Below are 16,044 nucleotides of genomic sequence, written 5' to 3' on the forward strand. Positions count from 1 at the left end.
GAGAAATAGAACAAAAAGGACTTCACAGTACCTCTCACTACCTCTTACCAAGGCATCAATGAATTTATGACTTCTTAAACTAAAAGTGGCAAAATTAGAAGCCCAAGGTAAAACTGCCACTTCTGTTATCTTTGATAGTTAGAAAGACTCCAATAAAACTTAAGATAGCAAATAAAATGCCTCTGCCTTGCTTAAAAAGGGGGTAAGTACTTCCATAAATTGGAAATGGAGTGAGATGTTGAATGTATATCAACTAGTCAAAAAGCTTCACAACCATTTTTCTTCTAATCAGGCATAAAATGGGACAGCAGATAATCTACAGGACCACAGGCTATTTGGCAGGCAGCCATCTCCTACAGTCATTAATTTTGCTAAATATGAAGTCTAACCATGCGTGCATGCTAACATTTCTAATCAAACACCAGCATAAAGCAAGTTTCAGCTTCTGTAGATTTCGGGAGATTGTACTTGTAGATATAATGTACTAGTCTAGGTCTAGTTATACTGTTATAGAAAAAGGAATCGTTTCATGCTGGATTGCTACATAACTACTATAAAGTTAAAAGTAGTATATTAAACACATACAAAGTACCAAATGTTAAGCTCAGTTCAAGTAAATAGCTTTATGAAAGAAAACAATACAATCACAGAGGTTACATACAGGTAACATAAAAAGAGATTATTTTTGGCATGCTGTATTCCACAACAACATCAAAAAATACGTCCACTGAGACCAATACACTACACAGTATGCACAGTATTACCTTTTATGTATAAGGTAATCCTCCAAAATATCAAGGCAGCGCACCATTTGAGAGAAGATAAGGACCTTGTGGCCTCCTGCTTTCATTTTTGGAAGAAGTTTATCAATAAGAACCAATTTACCAGCAGACTGGATCATTGCTTGTAGATGGAAGTCTGGAGCAGTTGGGTTGTAAGTTTCTTTGAATTCTCCAAGGATTTTCTCTTCAGCACCTTTCAAAGAGTATCTCTTAGTATCTACAGGCATAAACTGCATAAATCTGTCCACATACATGTAAGAATAAGCTACTAGCTTAAGCTACTAAAAAACCTAATAATGTCTGTACTCTATATATCCCTGGTTAGCCAGTGCTGGAGACAGAACACAGTTCTGGAGGGAGCTGAAGTCTATCAAGAACATCTATTTCTGTGCTGTTTGAAAAGAAGTCTTACATTTTTAAGTAGAAGCACACTGGAAAAAAAAAAACACCTAAAATTAGATGAGTACCTCTAAATTGCAAAGTGAAAAATACAACTTGAGCAAGTGTTGGGTAAGAAAGCCATTTAAAAAAAGAGACGAGTCCTTTTTACTGAGATATTTGAAGTAGGACATGAGTCTTAAGAGTGGTATTTTGAACTCCTTTGCTGAAGTCCCACTCTGTCTGAAAACACAGTAAAAACTCTTAAGAACTTCAGCTGCATTTTCTTGCAAGTAAGAAAAAAAAAAACCAAAGCAAGTGAGAAAAACACCAAACACTGACATATAATCTGCAAGAAGAATATTTTACAAGTTCACTCTAGATGCTCTTCTTAATGCTGCTTTTAAAGAGGTGTAGCATTTTCATAACATAATCAATTATAAATATCTTGGGAAACCATACCAAAAAAAAGAAGTTCACATGTCAGGTCTCAAATATCCGACTGCCTTATGCTTTGCCTTACATCTGTCAAAAATGCTTCCACCTCATCCAATAGCTCTTAAGTAGTTTAAATAAAGTACAGAAATAGTTCAAAAGCTGAATTCAATCTTGATTTCTCACGTACTTACCTTTGATAAGATAAGGATGATTACAACATTTTCTGAGTTCCATCATAGTGTTAACCAAATTTGGTACATTTGCTTGCCCTGCTCCTTTAGATAAGAAAGCAAAGTTTTTCTCCAAGATTGCTCGATAGTATTTCTTCTGAATATTAGTTAGTTCTACTTCTATTATAGTTTCTTCCTTAGGAGCCAGCTTTTTTTCTACATCTTCCTTTAATCGTCTGAGCATCATGGGTTTCAGGATAGCTTGTAATTTCTGAACCTGAGTGAAACAAAAGTTTTTTGGAACAAACACATGAAGTGTAGTTAAATTCAAAAAATTTTAACTTACACTGCTTTTTATTTCTAAGCTTTCACAAAATGTTTTCCAGATAGGATAGCATCTTATTTTTAACCTCACACTACTAAGGAAATGTTTGATATTCTCCAAAAACATCATGCCTAACAACTGTCTCTGTAGCCCCAAAATTTCAATTTTTATTCTTCTCCCTAATTTAATTGCTGTATTTACAAAGTCTATCCAAAACAGTAAAAATAACATTAACTAAAACTCTGCAAGTTATACTCTGCTTTAAAATTTATCAGAGTATTTTTCCAAGTAATGTCAATCTCTAACTATTTCTAATGCAGTAACGGTTACTAAATTAACCAAAAGTTTCTCCTACAAGTCACTTGTTTAAATACCCAAACTTAAGATGAACTAATTCAGTGTGCAGTACCTGTTCCTCTGTTTTAAGGTCTCCAAATTCTTGCATGAATGTTGATTCAGCAGGAAAACGCAACGGTTCAAGAAAATGAAGAAGACTAAATAACTCTTCTACTGTGTTCTGCAGTGGTGTACCAGTTAACAGCACTTTATGTTCCTATAAAAGGAAACAAAAATTACATGACTTATGTGCAAACAGTTGCTAAAAAGTTCTTTTTTTTTTATCATGACTGAAGGTCATAACCTGAAATTAGCAGTTCTGAATTTTACTAAGCACAGAGAGAGATGGATTTGTAGGTGACCAGTACGTATTTTCAACTAGCTTTTCTTTAAATCTTGTCTTCCTTCACCCATAATGAATAAATGAATACTTAAACTTGGCTTGCAATATTCACACATATATAATAGCCCTCTATCCACACTGTGGAAAAAAAACACTAAACATGTATCAGAAAACAAAGATAACAACTTCTGACAACATGTAGTGATGAGCGGATCAAAATAAGTCAAGTCTGGAGAAAAGAACAATTCAAACCCAGTCAGGGTGCATCTTGTAGTAATGCTCCCAAATCCTCAAGACTCGTAGTAATACTTGCTTTTTGTAAAGCTCCCAGAATATCAAGCAAAATCCAAACTGCAGGATTAGACAATAAACCTGCCTTAACAAATTCCAGGAGTTGCTTAGTACTATTACTCACATGCTTTTACTGTCAAGTAACTTGTTTAAAAATATTTTCTTGCCTCTTAAAAACATTAATTAATGCACAAATACTTGCACAAAAAACATTTTCGGATTATGGAGACCATATTAAATGAAGCCTTCACTGTAATCAAAACAGACTTCCATCACAAATAGATTCTGTTTACAGTTAAAGCTTAGCATACTTTCTTTGCCCATCAAAACCACACCAGTATCAGGTCTCAATAACACAGCATTTGAAGAGAGTTTCAGGAACATGCCTCTTCACAGAAAGACTGCTTAAAAAGACTTTCTTGACAGATAAACGAGCTTGTGCTTTATCATATTCTACGTAATTATTTCTACACAAAACAAATAGAATTAAACAACAGAAGTGAAAAGCAGTTACTCACGAGGTTCATTAATTTTAGTCCTTCTAAGAGTTTGCAGTTTCTGTTTTTCAGTCTGTGTGCTTCATCAATAATAACACATCGCCATTCAATTGCATTTAGCTCTGGACATCCACCAAGAATCATTTCAAAAGTTGTGATAATGGCTTGGAACCTGTAGGTACCTCGAATGATACGTCCCTAGAGATTCATCAACACAAAATTTGTTACGTTACATTGAATCGACTCAATTTCAAGATTTTGTTGTTGAAATTTTATCCAAAGCTGGATACCAGCTTTTATATTATATATTCGTTCGTCAACCTACGCACATGTATTAACCATACACATCTTGTATCTATACAACATCAACAGGAATTCAGTTGTATCTAACCAACAGTATATTCTAACCACTTATAAATCACTAATAAAACAGTTTCAGAAGATGCATGTAGATAATACTACATTTTTAATACTGTACAAGTCTGAAAGATTGACAGAAAAAAAATGAGTCAATCCATCAAAATATGACAGTAATATGACAGCACTCAAAGTTACATATGAAAAATATCAGCTGACAGCTAAACAAACACCTTTCACCTAGCTTGATCTGCTACATTGGTCTGATAAAGAATGCAGAAGGCATTCAATAAGACAGGTAGCATACAACAAGCCACTGGAGAAACAAAACATTCTTTTGTTATTTCGAGCTACCTAAAAATAAGTGTCCAGCTTTAGCAATAATATAGAAATGTTACGATATATATATTTTTAAATGTTTGCCTATGTAAGAATACATAAAAGAGGCAAAAGAATTCTAAAAAAACCCCTGAAATCTGACTTGACAATGTCAATGTGAATTAAGAGAAAAGCAAACTATACACATGCAAGGCTAGTTTACAGTAGAGAAAGGAAATTAATAGCTATATAAAGGAAACAGAGTTTAATCAGCTGTTTTTGTTCTTACTGCTCTTTTCATTCAGCCTCCAACTACAACTATCTGCACACACTTTAATCTCCACATGCGTATCTGTATCACTTCTTTGATTGCAGAATTACTCTCCGCATACCAAAACATCACACATCTTGCTGCAACTGCTTTCACAAAATTTACTCAGTAAGAAAACGGTAAAGATTTAGACAAATAAGAAGCTTCAAAAACCACGACGGGATGCAAAATGACTTTCTGTAAGACATATGTACAGATAATATAAAGCATACTTTTCAGTCCCACTACCTGAGACGTGCCTTGGGTAAGACCGTGCATGCGAGTGATGTTACGATACCTGGGAGTCCCTGAAGTACATTTCATATTGCTGAATCATCTGCCTGCTGATCATACTTCCATGGTACACTACAACGTTAAGGTCAGTCCACGTGCGAAATTCTCTTTCCCAATTTGTTATAGTGGAAAGCGGAGCTATGATCAGGAACGGTCCTCTTATACCAGACAGGAGGATTTCATAGAGGAATGTAATTGACTGAATGGTTTTGCCAAGACCCATTTCATCCGCTAAAATACAATTTCGTCTGAAAGTAAAATATATTTATTTGTTATTGGGGTCAAATAAAGTACAACGCTCAAGCTGTTACTCAAAAGGACAATTTAAAAAACAAAGCTCAAATATACCAGTTTAAAACAACATTGAGAATTGAGGTACTGCAAGAGACGCTCATATGTTCACTGGTTTTGGTGAAAGAATGAGTTGACACACAAAACCACAGGTTTTCAGTCATGTTTAGCACTGGCAAAACCTCGGAATGGAATGTTCCATGAGGTTCTCCTAGAAAAATATTACAAGGTTATTTTTTTTCAGACTACATCTGCCCCAGTTAAAGGAATTCAAATTAATCAGTATTTCCTGTAACGAATCTTCCAGAGATCAATAAAGACTCCATAAAAATCACAAAACAACCCAGCTACCCTCACACAAACAGGATGTAACAAAGCATCACTGCCAAACTTCCCCTCCATTTTCAAAACCAAAACAGAGGCATATAATCAAATGACTGTACAAAGTGCCACTGGGTGCTCATGCTCAGCCACATATTCCAGCTCTTCACTCTGTTAGCGTAGGTGCTAGAGCATGATTGAGAATTGAAAACATTTTATTTTGTAGATCATGCGACTATGTAGTAAAATGTTATGACTGAAAATACATTTTCATTTAGGTTTATTTGCTCTTTTTTGATTTCTTTTATTCCCATTGATAAAAGCATAGTTGGACACCCAGTTTCAAAGGAAGAGAAACCCTCATTTTTTCAATTATACCTTTTCAGCTGTAAGCAGAGAAATGAAGATAAATTTAGTTAAAACAGTATTTATTCCCTGTAAAATTTATTCACTCCCTGTATTTTAACATTTATGTTATAAAAATTCCATGCATTTACCTGTTGTACCAGTTGAACAGAAGCCAGTTAAGTCCTTCCAGTTGATATTCCCTGAGCTGATTGCCATTTTTATATTCCCTCGAGTGTTCTATCTTCTTCCATGAGTTTGGAGGTGGTCGGTCCTTAGAAAGAAAAACAAATATGAAAGTTAGCACATACTTTTTTTTTTTCCCCCCATAACAGTTCTACTCAGTATTTCTCAAGGCTAAAAATGTAGATTTAGAAAGAAATTTCTTAACCTTTAAATTGGAATGCTGTTGTTGGTGACATTACTTGCTAATGTCCAGTCTGTGGAAACTTGAAAATCTTATTTGTCTATTTAAATTAATACTTCTAAAATTAGAGATTATATTAAAATATAAAAATATTAAGGACATGACACAACAGACTAACTGTATCAAAATATATTATCTTAATCTCCATGGCTCCAGTCTTGTGCACTCAACAGACAGGCAATTAGATCATAGCAGGCAATCTAACACAGAAACCATGAAGTTGTTTGACTGCAACTAAGTAGGATTCCAGCAGAAGATACTCTCTTCAGGTAGCTTCTACATTACGACTTGAACAAACTCACAAATTCAAGCAAAACAGTTTTCATAAGATCTTTTCTGATCAGCTGTACTTTTTACATTTCCCAGGGTTTATGAAAGCTTGCATTTACTCTAGACTCGCATAGCCTTATCTAGCAACTTGGAACTGAATTTTGTGTTTCTTTACTGCCAGCGTCAGCATCCTCAGACACTCCCTCTCCAAGCAGGGGGTGCTTTCCCCTCCCTCCCAGCAGCTGTGGCCTCCTCCCCTCCACCACCAGCAAACATCTGCCCAGTCCCCCACGCCAAGAGCCATGCTCCTGCTTGCAGGGCTGCTCTCAGCAACTACTTCCTTGTATGTGCTGGAGCCTGGAACAAAAAATACTTGTTGCTGATGCTGACATGGCTATCATCGGTACAGCTGCACTTCAATAATCGTTTTCTCTCCAAGTCAAATATGGTAACAGAGATGTTATCAAGGCCTTCCCAAATGCCAGAGTGGCAGGATTTTAAATAAATACCAGAAAAATGAAAAATATAGTACGAGGAGGTGAGCCATGACTCCCGTCATTATTTGTAGATAAAAGAAGATTAAAATAAAATCCTACAAATTAAAATACTGTGCACACTCAGTTACATAAAATAATTAGAGCAAGTGTGGTGTACCACTCCTATGTCTTAAGTCAGAGCAAGCAATGACAGTGACATATACAGCACTTTAAATAGAAGTAGTATTTTTTTCCCCTCCTACTCTGAGACAGAAGATTGATAATTTAAGGACAACACACATTTCCTTGTTACATGTATTTTTCTTCCTTTCAGCTATCCCGTTATTAAAAGAAGAAAAATGAAAGCAGGAAGTAATTATGGAATCTGTTTGACAGGACTGCTTGTGAACTTCCTTTAGTGCTGAAGCACAAGACTTCACTCTGGTCTCCGCAAGAGGATGGCTATATTTTACTCTGTTTTCTCCTCATCTTAACGGTGCTTACATTCTGTAATAGCCTTTTTCAGCGTGTTACTCATCACTTAGTTGAAAGCTTAGAAAGTTGTAATGCTTCATATTTTCTCCAAACATTTATTTCTTCTTTAACTGAGTAACAATTTAGATGAAAATATTATCCGCAGGTAACAGGGCTCACAAATCCTTCACATAGAATGTCAGTAAGTCTTACATTTTAACACAGAAGTTTATAGCGGGGAAGATCAAATCTAATTTGCCAAGACAGACAAGTAAATTGGGCATAATTTTACCAATCTCCTTGAGTCAGGCCTGGAAGCTTGCAATTGTTCAAATTCTTCTATTTTTGCTTGATCTACGTCTTCTTTCAGCTCCCACGTACTGTCTTCATATGGCAACGAACACCATTTTACTAAATAGTAAACAACAGGCTGCAGAAGAAAATTCTGAATGTTATCAGCTTTTAATTTAGTATACAGACTGTTAATATACCTTACTACATAAGCAGCTAACTTATGGGATATACCTGGAAAGAAAAATACATTTCCGATACTTTCTGAGTAATTTGTGTACTTATCCTTGGCTTCTCATATTTTTCTACTTCGTGTAGACCTCTGGAGTACTTTTTAGTCCTGCTTACTCACATGTAAGTGTCAGTCTTAGGGAAGATAAATTGCTAAATTTGTGATAATTGTGGAAACGACAAAAAAAAGAATTTAACAGAGATGCCACCTAGGACATTTCCTTCATTCTCCAAATTAGGCTACTTAAACCATTTTTCTAATCTCATGTTCTTGTTCTGTAATAGCTTACCAGACGAGGTACACTGGCTGGCCCTAAAGTAATGCCCCCTACCTATTTCCATGGAAACTACAACAGATACAAAGAGCACAGTAACACCATTTGACAGAGCAAGTTCTCAGCTACAAATCATTATTTTTTTTTAACACAGTCACCACTATTAGCTCTGCATTTTTGCCAGCAATGAACAAGAGTCCACGTGTTGTGCTTGTAAAACTGCACACATGTCTGCAGTGTGCTCTGTCTTTTATGTTGCAATCGCCACTGTCAAAACGCACCACCCATCACCTCACAGTGCTCACATCCACTGCTGGGACTCCAGAAATGTTCAGCAAGCATCAATGAATGTCAGTGGGTGCCATTTTTTCTCCATGGAGAAATTCAGCAACACCCCTTTGCTTCATCTACACTTCCATGTCAGACACCATTTGGTCGGACTGCTCCTCTGCTGCCATCTGTCACGAGGCAACAAAACATAAAGGACTACTGGTGGGAAGGTTTAACCTCTACTGCCACACCACCAACATCCACCTTTGACGTTTTGGGCCAACATTAAAAACTGGGTGCAGAAAGAGTTTTGTCAAATGCAGAGGAAGAAGTCCATTTGTGGCTATTATACAGCTTCTCAGTTGCTGACTGCCAAAACCCTGGGGGCAGAGTTAGAGAGCAAGAAGGAAGCACTAGAGGTATTTATTGCCTGCCTTTTTGTACTTTTTTCAGCAGTGAACCCTTGTCATTACCTGACAAACAGGACAGCACATGAGACCAGTCTTTTATCTCAACTCACATGGTAATTACCACAACTCACATTTGCATCAGTAACCACGTAAGCTTTTTCTACTTTTACATAATAGAAAGAAAAGCCATTGAGCTGTGATTTCTCTTTCAGAAAATAATGCCAGGTAATGGCAAGACTGACGTGGATCAATGAAAATATTACTGAGGATTAAAATCATGACAAAATCATGATTGTGTTAACTCTGAAATCTGCTAGAAATACAATTATCAGACATGTACATCTTCTTTACATGCTTTAAGATACACTTACCTCACCAGTGTCTTTATCTTCACAAAGAGAAACTTCTAATACCCGGTCTACTTCAACATAGTCAGGATTAAAAGGTTCTTCTTCCATCTGCATTGCAAGATTGAAAAAATCAGTTGAGAGGAAAAAAAAAAAAAAAGCTGGCACATGCTGGGACTTGGTCTCACCGTACACGAAATCTGATCAAGCATGAATGAATTGGATAATTGGAAACTACTGATGCTTTGCAACTCACAACCCCTCCCAAATTCATTTAGGCATTTAGTACTGTCTTGGGAAGTTTATATATTGGAGAACCTAGCCACACTACAATAATTTTTCTCTCATTGTCACTTGGAAATAGTTACCCCAATAATCCTACATTTAAGCCATTCAAGCCAGGTTAGATCAATGACTCCAGAAGGCCTGCTCTTAAAATTATGGTAAACAACCCCCCACTGCAACGCAAACCCACTCCTAATGGCTAATTTGATTTCTCAGCATTCAGCTGTTGTATTTTAATAAAAAATTCACCATAATTTTTATTTTAATTGTGTATTTCATACTCACATCTGCAAAAAAGTGAGCTCTTTGTGCTTGCCTTAGTTTGAACCGTTTTATTTTCTGCTGGATTCTTTTATCCTTTAAAAGCTGCTGTTCTGTGGCCCACTCACAGTGGAGATAAGAGCTAAAATTATAGAGATTAACATTAATATATTAATGTAAGCCAAGGCTTACTATCTATTTTTAACATACAGTTAAAATAATTTAGTTTATAAACCAAAATTCCACTCAAATGAGAGAATATTTTATCATTTAAGACAGAATTCACTGCAACAATTAAAGATTTATTCTTCCAAATGACCATAACATCTATTATCTTCCAAATAAGCATCCAGTTAAGGGAGCTTTTTTTTTTTGTCTAGCATCCACAGAACTCTCTGGATTCACAAATTTCTTTCACGCGGTCTGAGAGGAAAATCAAGCATACTTAAAAGTGAGCTTAAGTAAGTTCAAATTCTGACACTTTATCAGAAAACATCCATAAATCCACAGATGTAAGCAACAAAAACTTAACTAAGAATATCCTTCAGAGAAAGAAGTACTTAACCGGATCTAACTTTTTCACATACTTAACGTGAGCAGCTCTTCAAGGGTACTACTGTATAGCTGAACTAATCTAAAGAATCAGTGAGGGGCATAAGCAGCAGCAGAGCCCACACCAGAATGGAGAACACACTCAGATCCTTTTGGAGGAGAGGCATGAAGGAGCAGGGTCAAAGGAAGAAAGAAGCACGAGCACCACTTTCAATGGTAGCTATACCAACTAACTGTACCTCAAGTGAATCTTTCTAACGTCAGATTTCAGTAGCTAGTGGCTGAAGACAGGTATGAAATGGGGAAAAAGAAAATATGGAAAAAGCTATTTCTTCATTCTTCATTTCCTGCTTCTGATGTAAATTCATTTCTATAACTAGAAAAGCTTTTTTTCTTTTCAAAACAGAAAGTGACACCTACACCAACCTCTCCTAAACGCCCAACACTGTAAATCTAAAAACAGCTCATTTAAATGCATGAAATTAAACTTAGCCTCAGGCAACGTAGCCCCTGCTGAATTTAATAAATATACATTTTCAAAAAACTCTGTTCTTTTGGCAACGATGGCTGGCAGCTTACTGGTCAAAGCAGGTTTCAGAATAGCATTAACAAAAAGAAATAAGCAAAAAGAAATCTGAAGAATGACAAGAAGCGGTCCTAAGTCATCTTCCAGTAGCACAAAACTTTGGTATAAGAATATAGTCCACACTTCAGCCAACAGCTTCAACTGAACAACTTGGTAATACTTACTAGTTCTTGTATTTTACGAAAAACTCTTCTGTTTCTACTGTCATCCCAGCAGAAATCTATGAAGGAAATTTAGGGGAAATGTAAAATGAAGTAAAACCTATTTTCAGATATATAAGTTCATTCAGTGACAATCACTTACTTCTTTCTTTATTATCCTAGAGGATAAGATTTTGTCTACAATTGCTGCATCTTCCTCACTTGGATTCTCCTATGAATACAGGAAAACAATGCCACCATTATAAATACCAGTAAATGCTCTTTCTTCAAACATTTCAGGCTTAAAAGCTTCACGGACAAGAGTTGCTTGTTAAAAGATCAACAATAAAGGTAAATTCGACCTTCATGGGTCCTTTCATGAAGGACATTCAACCTATCATGCCAACAGAGAAATTTTAAACACAGTGAATACATCTGCTCCTCCTTGAACACATGCACGCTTGCCTTGTTTAAGGGAAAAACAGAAGTACCTGGATATGATTGCCTTTTTCATCCTACTGATATTTGATTACTGCTGTTCAGGTTGCAAAATACATTCCCATACTAAACCAAAATCTTTCAGATGTTTAACCTTAAAAGGAAGGCTTTCCAGATTTATAGAGAGAGCTACATGCAGAAGTACAGTAAGTCCTCCAAAGAGCATCAGACTCCACGCCCACTTGCCATATGAGTTTCCTTTCAAGCAGTGGTGATTCCAATGCTTTCCAAAAACAGACAATGTTTTTACCCTGTTAAATTACTCTGATGCAGTGGACGCACTCTGACCTTCATTACACAAAGATGGAGAAGCAAGAACTCTGGCAGACAGCTTAAATAAATCAGTAAAATGAAAACAACGCTGCATGTATCAAGCGTAGATTTACGCTGAACACAAATAAGAAAAATATGTTGTAAAAAAGAGACAAGGACATGCCTGTGAATTCTAGCAGGGCTTAGGTGTGATACAGATACAGGATTATTTAGCTCTGCCAAAACTGAAGCTCTGGTTGCAAACACACTTCAGCCAATGTTTAAAGGTTGCTTCAAACCAAGTCAACTTCCCTCTGGCCTGACTTGTCCCAACCATATTACCTTCCTCCTTTACAACTTAGCCATTCCTTCAATTGTTTCCAGAACGCTTTCATTTTCTTTCCTGTCACTTTATTTGGAACAGTAACATATAGATTTTTCCTATGCCAACACAGGATAAATCCAGATACAGCTATCCTTTGTCTTACCTTTATACTTATCGCTAACTTCAATTATGTCAATAAATGTTTTTTAACAGAAAAATGCTACTAAGTAATTTCTTCCAATATTTAAGACATAACTGAGCTTTATTCACTGAACTCCTTGAGTCACCTGGAAAATTCCCACTACTGACCAAAGCAGATTTTACTCACCACAAATAATTGTAAAGGCTGTTCAGCAGGTAAAGGAGCAGAATTCTTTTTGATTTTCGCAGAAGCTTTAGCTTCTTCTTCCGATTGTTTTCCTTCTCCTTCTTCAGCATACTTTTTCCTTTTAACTTGGCGATTTGATCTTCTCTTCTGCAAGGAGTAGAAGAAAGCTAAGAGGTTTTACCAAGCATTTCCTCTAACGTGCATTGTAAATTTCAAAATACTTAAGCTAAGCCAAAAACCAAAGGCCACCATTTGACGGAACACACGAAGCATGTGAACCACTGAAAAAGTAGTCGCCAAATATTATTTTCAAGCAATTAAACTCTACTTTTTTCCCTAATGTCTTCCATAGGAATGTTTGATACTTATATTTTTAGAGTTCAAAAGGAAACACAGAACAGTAACATGAAGATATGTGAACAAGGCTGACATATAGCACATCTCCATTAAGAAAGCATCAGAATAGCTTTAGAGAACCGATCATCACAGAAATAAACACAGCAAAGCAAACCAATTTCTTTTAAATAATTTCATTATACTGAGCTACGCAGCAAAGCATACTTTTGTTTAGGAAAAGCCATTGGTGATTGGTGTGTAGTGGTCAGATGGAGAAGAAAAGTTGTTGAAATTGTTCAAGAAATGCATACATGTTGTACTGCGAGACATGCTTCAGTGTGAAATATTGGTGGTAGGTGAATGATTGGACTGGATGATCTTGGAGGTCTTTTCCAACCTTGGTGATTCTACGATTCTAAGTTGTGAATATACCAAAACCCAACATCCCTGTAGTTATACTGGCTTCTGCAGAGCAGGTATTAAGTAACAACAAGACTGCAGAACAGGAACTTTCTTCCTGGCTGTTAAATTCAATCCGTCATCTGGCTGGTCTCTGGTAAAAGGCCTTGCTATAACAACTTCAGCAGTATTTTAGTAAGGCAGAAAAGTAGTAAAGTATATATAATACAGTATATATCAAAGAACAGGCATCAGATTGCTCTTCTGGAGAAGCCAGGCCAGTGGAACAATCAGCTTTCTACAATAAGAAGCCAGACCAGATATCCATCAATAAAAAGGGTGTGTGTGTGTAGAGGCTGGGGGGAGGGTGGTGTGGCGGGGGAATTTAACACAAAAAGAAACTTCAGATTTAAACTAACTAAAATGTCACATTGTAGTTTAAAACAACAATAGTTTGCTGAAATAAGTAGGAACACTTATTTAAAAATGCTAGTTAATAGGAGCAATGCAAAATGATGTAGGAATTAAGAACAGAAGGGTTAAGAGCTACATTCAAGTTTTACTCGTTAAGTAGTTGCTGAAGTTTTCAAAACCTACTGAGGTGTTAAAAAGCATTTTCAGCCCTTCTCAGTATGTCTTTTCTTAATGTATGAAATGATTAATAAAACATCAGCAGACACATGCTCTCCAACATTAATATATAATCTCTTTTGTTTGAGAAACACTGTATTACTTCCCTGAACTGAGAAGCATGGTCATAAAAAAAATAAGAAAGATCTAATGCACAAAATAAATCAACATACTTAAGGAATGCACTTACTGAGAAACTAAGCACATCAAATGAATTAGGGAGAATAACCTAAAATTACCGCTCCCATGGGTTTAGAAATAGAAAGCTACTTGCAATAGGAAAAGAAAATTATGACCACGTTCAAAAATAAAACAGAGAATGAATTAGAGCAAAGAATGAAGGAAAGTAATGGATGTTCTTCTTGTCAAGCTTCTCCCCAGCTCCTTTGCAGTTAGAGCAGTATTATGTGACATTCTGCAGAACAATTTTTCTTTCCATGACACCCTTCAACATCACCACTCTCTTTTCCCTTCATGCAATAATTATTTAATACTAAAAATAAAACAGCAAAAAACTCAAATCAATAACCAAAAAAGAAAGATCCACAGTCCTCTGAATTACAGCTGTTGACCCACAAGTTTATATTTATGTCATTGCAGGATTTTAATCGGTAACCTACAGTTCTTCAGAATGTGAAACCACTTTTTACTTCCTTCTGAATCTACTAAACAGGCCTTCCACGCTAAGACAAATACCCTGAGGAATAAATCACTCCATGTTCCCTTCCAGGTAACATTTACCTAAGGCAATTCAGCACCTAAATGAATAGGAAGCCATTCACGGAAATGCCTTCTGATCCCCCTTTTCCCCCCCATCATTATCATCTGTAAGATACTAAAGGTCAGCTCTGCATTTGGTGATTATTTTCTGACATTGTCATCAGATCATGCAATTAATTTTTGCTCAACAACTTATTATAAATATTGATTACATCTCCTACAATGAAATTGCCACAGAATAAAAACCTGCACATTTTCAGAATGAAATCTTATGTTTTAATGGAATCTGCCCAAAGGAAGAGAGTTACAATTCTGTTACTAATATGCATATGAATAGGATACAATCACTTACATAGTTCATACTTCCTTGTGCATAATTTTTGTAAATGATTATACCAAGGCTATCTATTAAAACAGTGAATAAATATAAGTTAAAAGGGAGAGATTCCTGAAAAGAACAACTCTACCACTCTAATTCTCAATTCTGCATTTCCTTCAGGTGCACTATACATAAGTTGCTTCAAAAGTAATGCCTCCTATTTGTTTCCACGGAATCTACAATGGATACAAAGAGCACAATAACACTAGTTGATAAGTAAATTCTCGCCTACAAAACACTATTTTTCAACACAGGCACCACCATCAGCTGATTTCTGCAGAAGAGCTGATTGTGGCACTCTTCATTTTGTGGCATGACTGGTTTCCGTGCCTGTCCAGAATGCAGACTGTATTTCACATCGCTGTCACCACTGCTGAAAGACAGCACCCACCACCTCACTGTGCTCACATCCACTGTTTTGTCTCCATAAACACTCAGCAAGGGTCGATGAATGTCAATGGGTGCCATTTTTTTCCACATAGAGGAATTCAATCACACATCTCTGCTTCATAAACACTTCCATGTAAGATGTCATTTTGTCAGACTGCCCCTCTGCTGCCATCTGTCACACGGCAACAGAATGTAACAGGATATTGGTGGGAAGGTCCAACTTCTACTACCATACCACCAACATCTGCCTCTGATGCTGTGGACCAACATCATAAAATAGGAGGCATTACTTTTGGAGCAGTCTTCATAGTTACAACTAGAGCCTACTGGTATGCTGAACCGATAACATGAGGATTGCTATCTTTGACAGACAGATATTAGTGACAGAAAGATGCAGTCAACTGCCACTGTGTCAAGAGAAATATAACTCACTGGAGAGATGGGTAGAAGAGTACCTGTAGACAAAAACAAATTGAAGAGAGAAAAATTCTGATCACTTACCTGTGAGTCTTCATCTTTCAATGACTTCTGTGGAGTCTGCTTAGCATCAGACAATTCATCTGAGGATTCATTTTTTCTTTTCTGCTTCTTACCCAGCGTGATGATTAACTTTCTGTCAGGGGAAAAACAAATAAAAAACATCTAAATGAACACTATATACTAGTGTACTTAACTTTAAGTTTAAACTCAATGCCA

The 16,044-nt window shown here is 36.3% G+C and overlaps 1 protein-coding gene across 11 annotated transcripts in view; it reads right to left on the reverse strand.

The window, feature by feature from the left end:
• The window catches only part of CHD9 (chromodomain helicase DNA binding protein 9), an 84,743-nt gene that overhangs the window by 24,213 nt on the left and 44,486 nt on the right, over positions 1–16,044 (reverse strand). For all 11 annotated transcript variants that reach the window (XM_021408930.1, XM_021408927.1, XM_021408931.1 and 8 more), the window contains 13 exons: positions 15,850–15,961; positions 12,495–12,641; positions 11,255–11,323; positions 11,116–11,171; positions 9,838–9,955; positions 9,292–9,378; positions 7,736–7,873; positions 5,949–6,070; positions 4,844–5,087; positions 3,582–3,758; positions 2,503–2,646; positions 1,790–2,045; positions 765–975 (listed from right to left, as the gene is read on the reverse strand). In XM_021408930.1, the coding sequence (XP_021264605.1) occupies positions 765–975; positions 1,790–2,045; positions 2,503–2,646; positions 3,582–3,758; positions 4,844–5,087; positions 5,949–6,070; positions 7,736–7,873; positions 9,292–9,378; positions 9,838–9,955; positions 11,116–11,171; positions 11,255–11,323; positions 12,495–12,641; positions 15,850–15,961 (1,881 nt within the window). The remainder of the gene's footprint in view (positions 1–764; positions 976–1,789; positions 2,046–2,502; positions 2,647–3,581; positions 3,759–4,843; positions 5,088–5,948; positions 6,071–7,735; positions 7,874–9,291; positions 9,379–9,837; positions 9,956–11,115; positions 11,172–11,254; positions 11,324–12,494; positions 12,642–15,849; positions 15,962–16,044) is intronic.

This window comes from Numida meleagris, chromosome 10, assembly GCF_002078875.1.
Source record: "Numida meleagris isolate 19003 breed g44 Domestic line chromosome 10, NumMel1.0, whole genome shotgun sequence".
NCBI lineage: Eukaryota > Metazoa > Chordata > Aves > Galliformes > Numididae > Numida > Numida meleagris.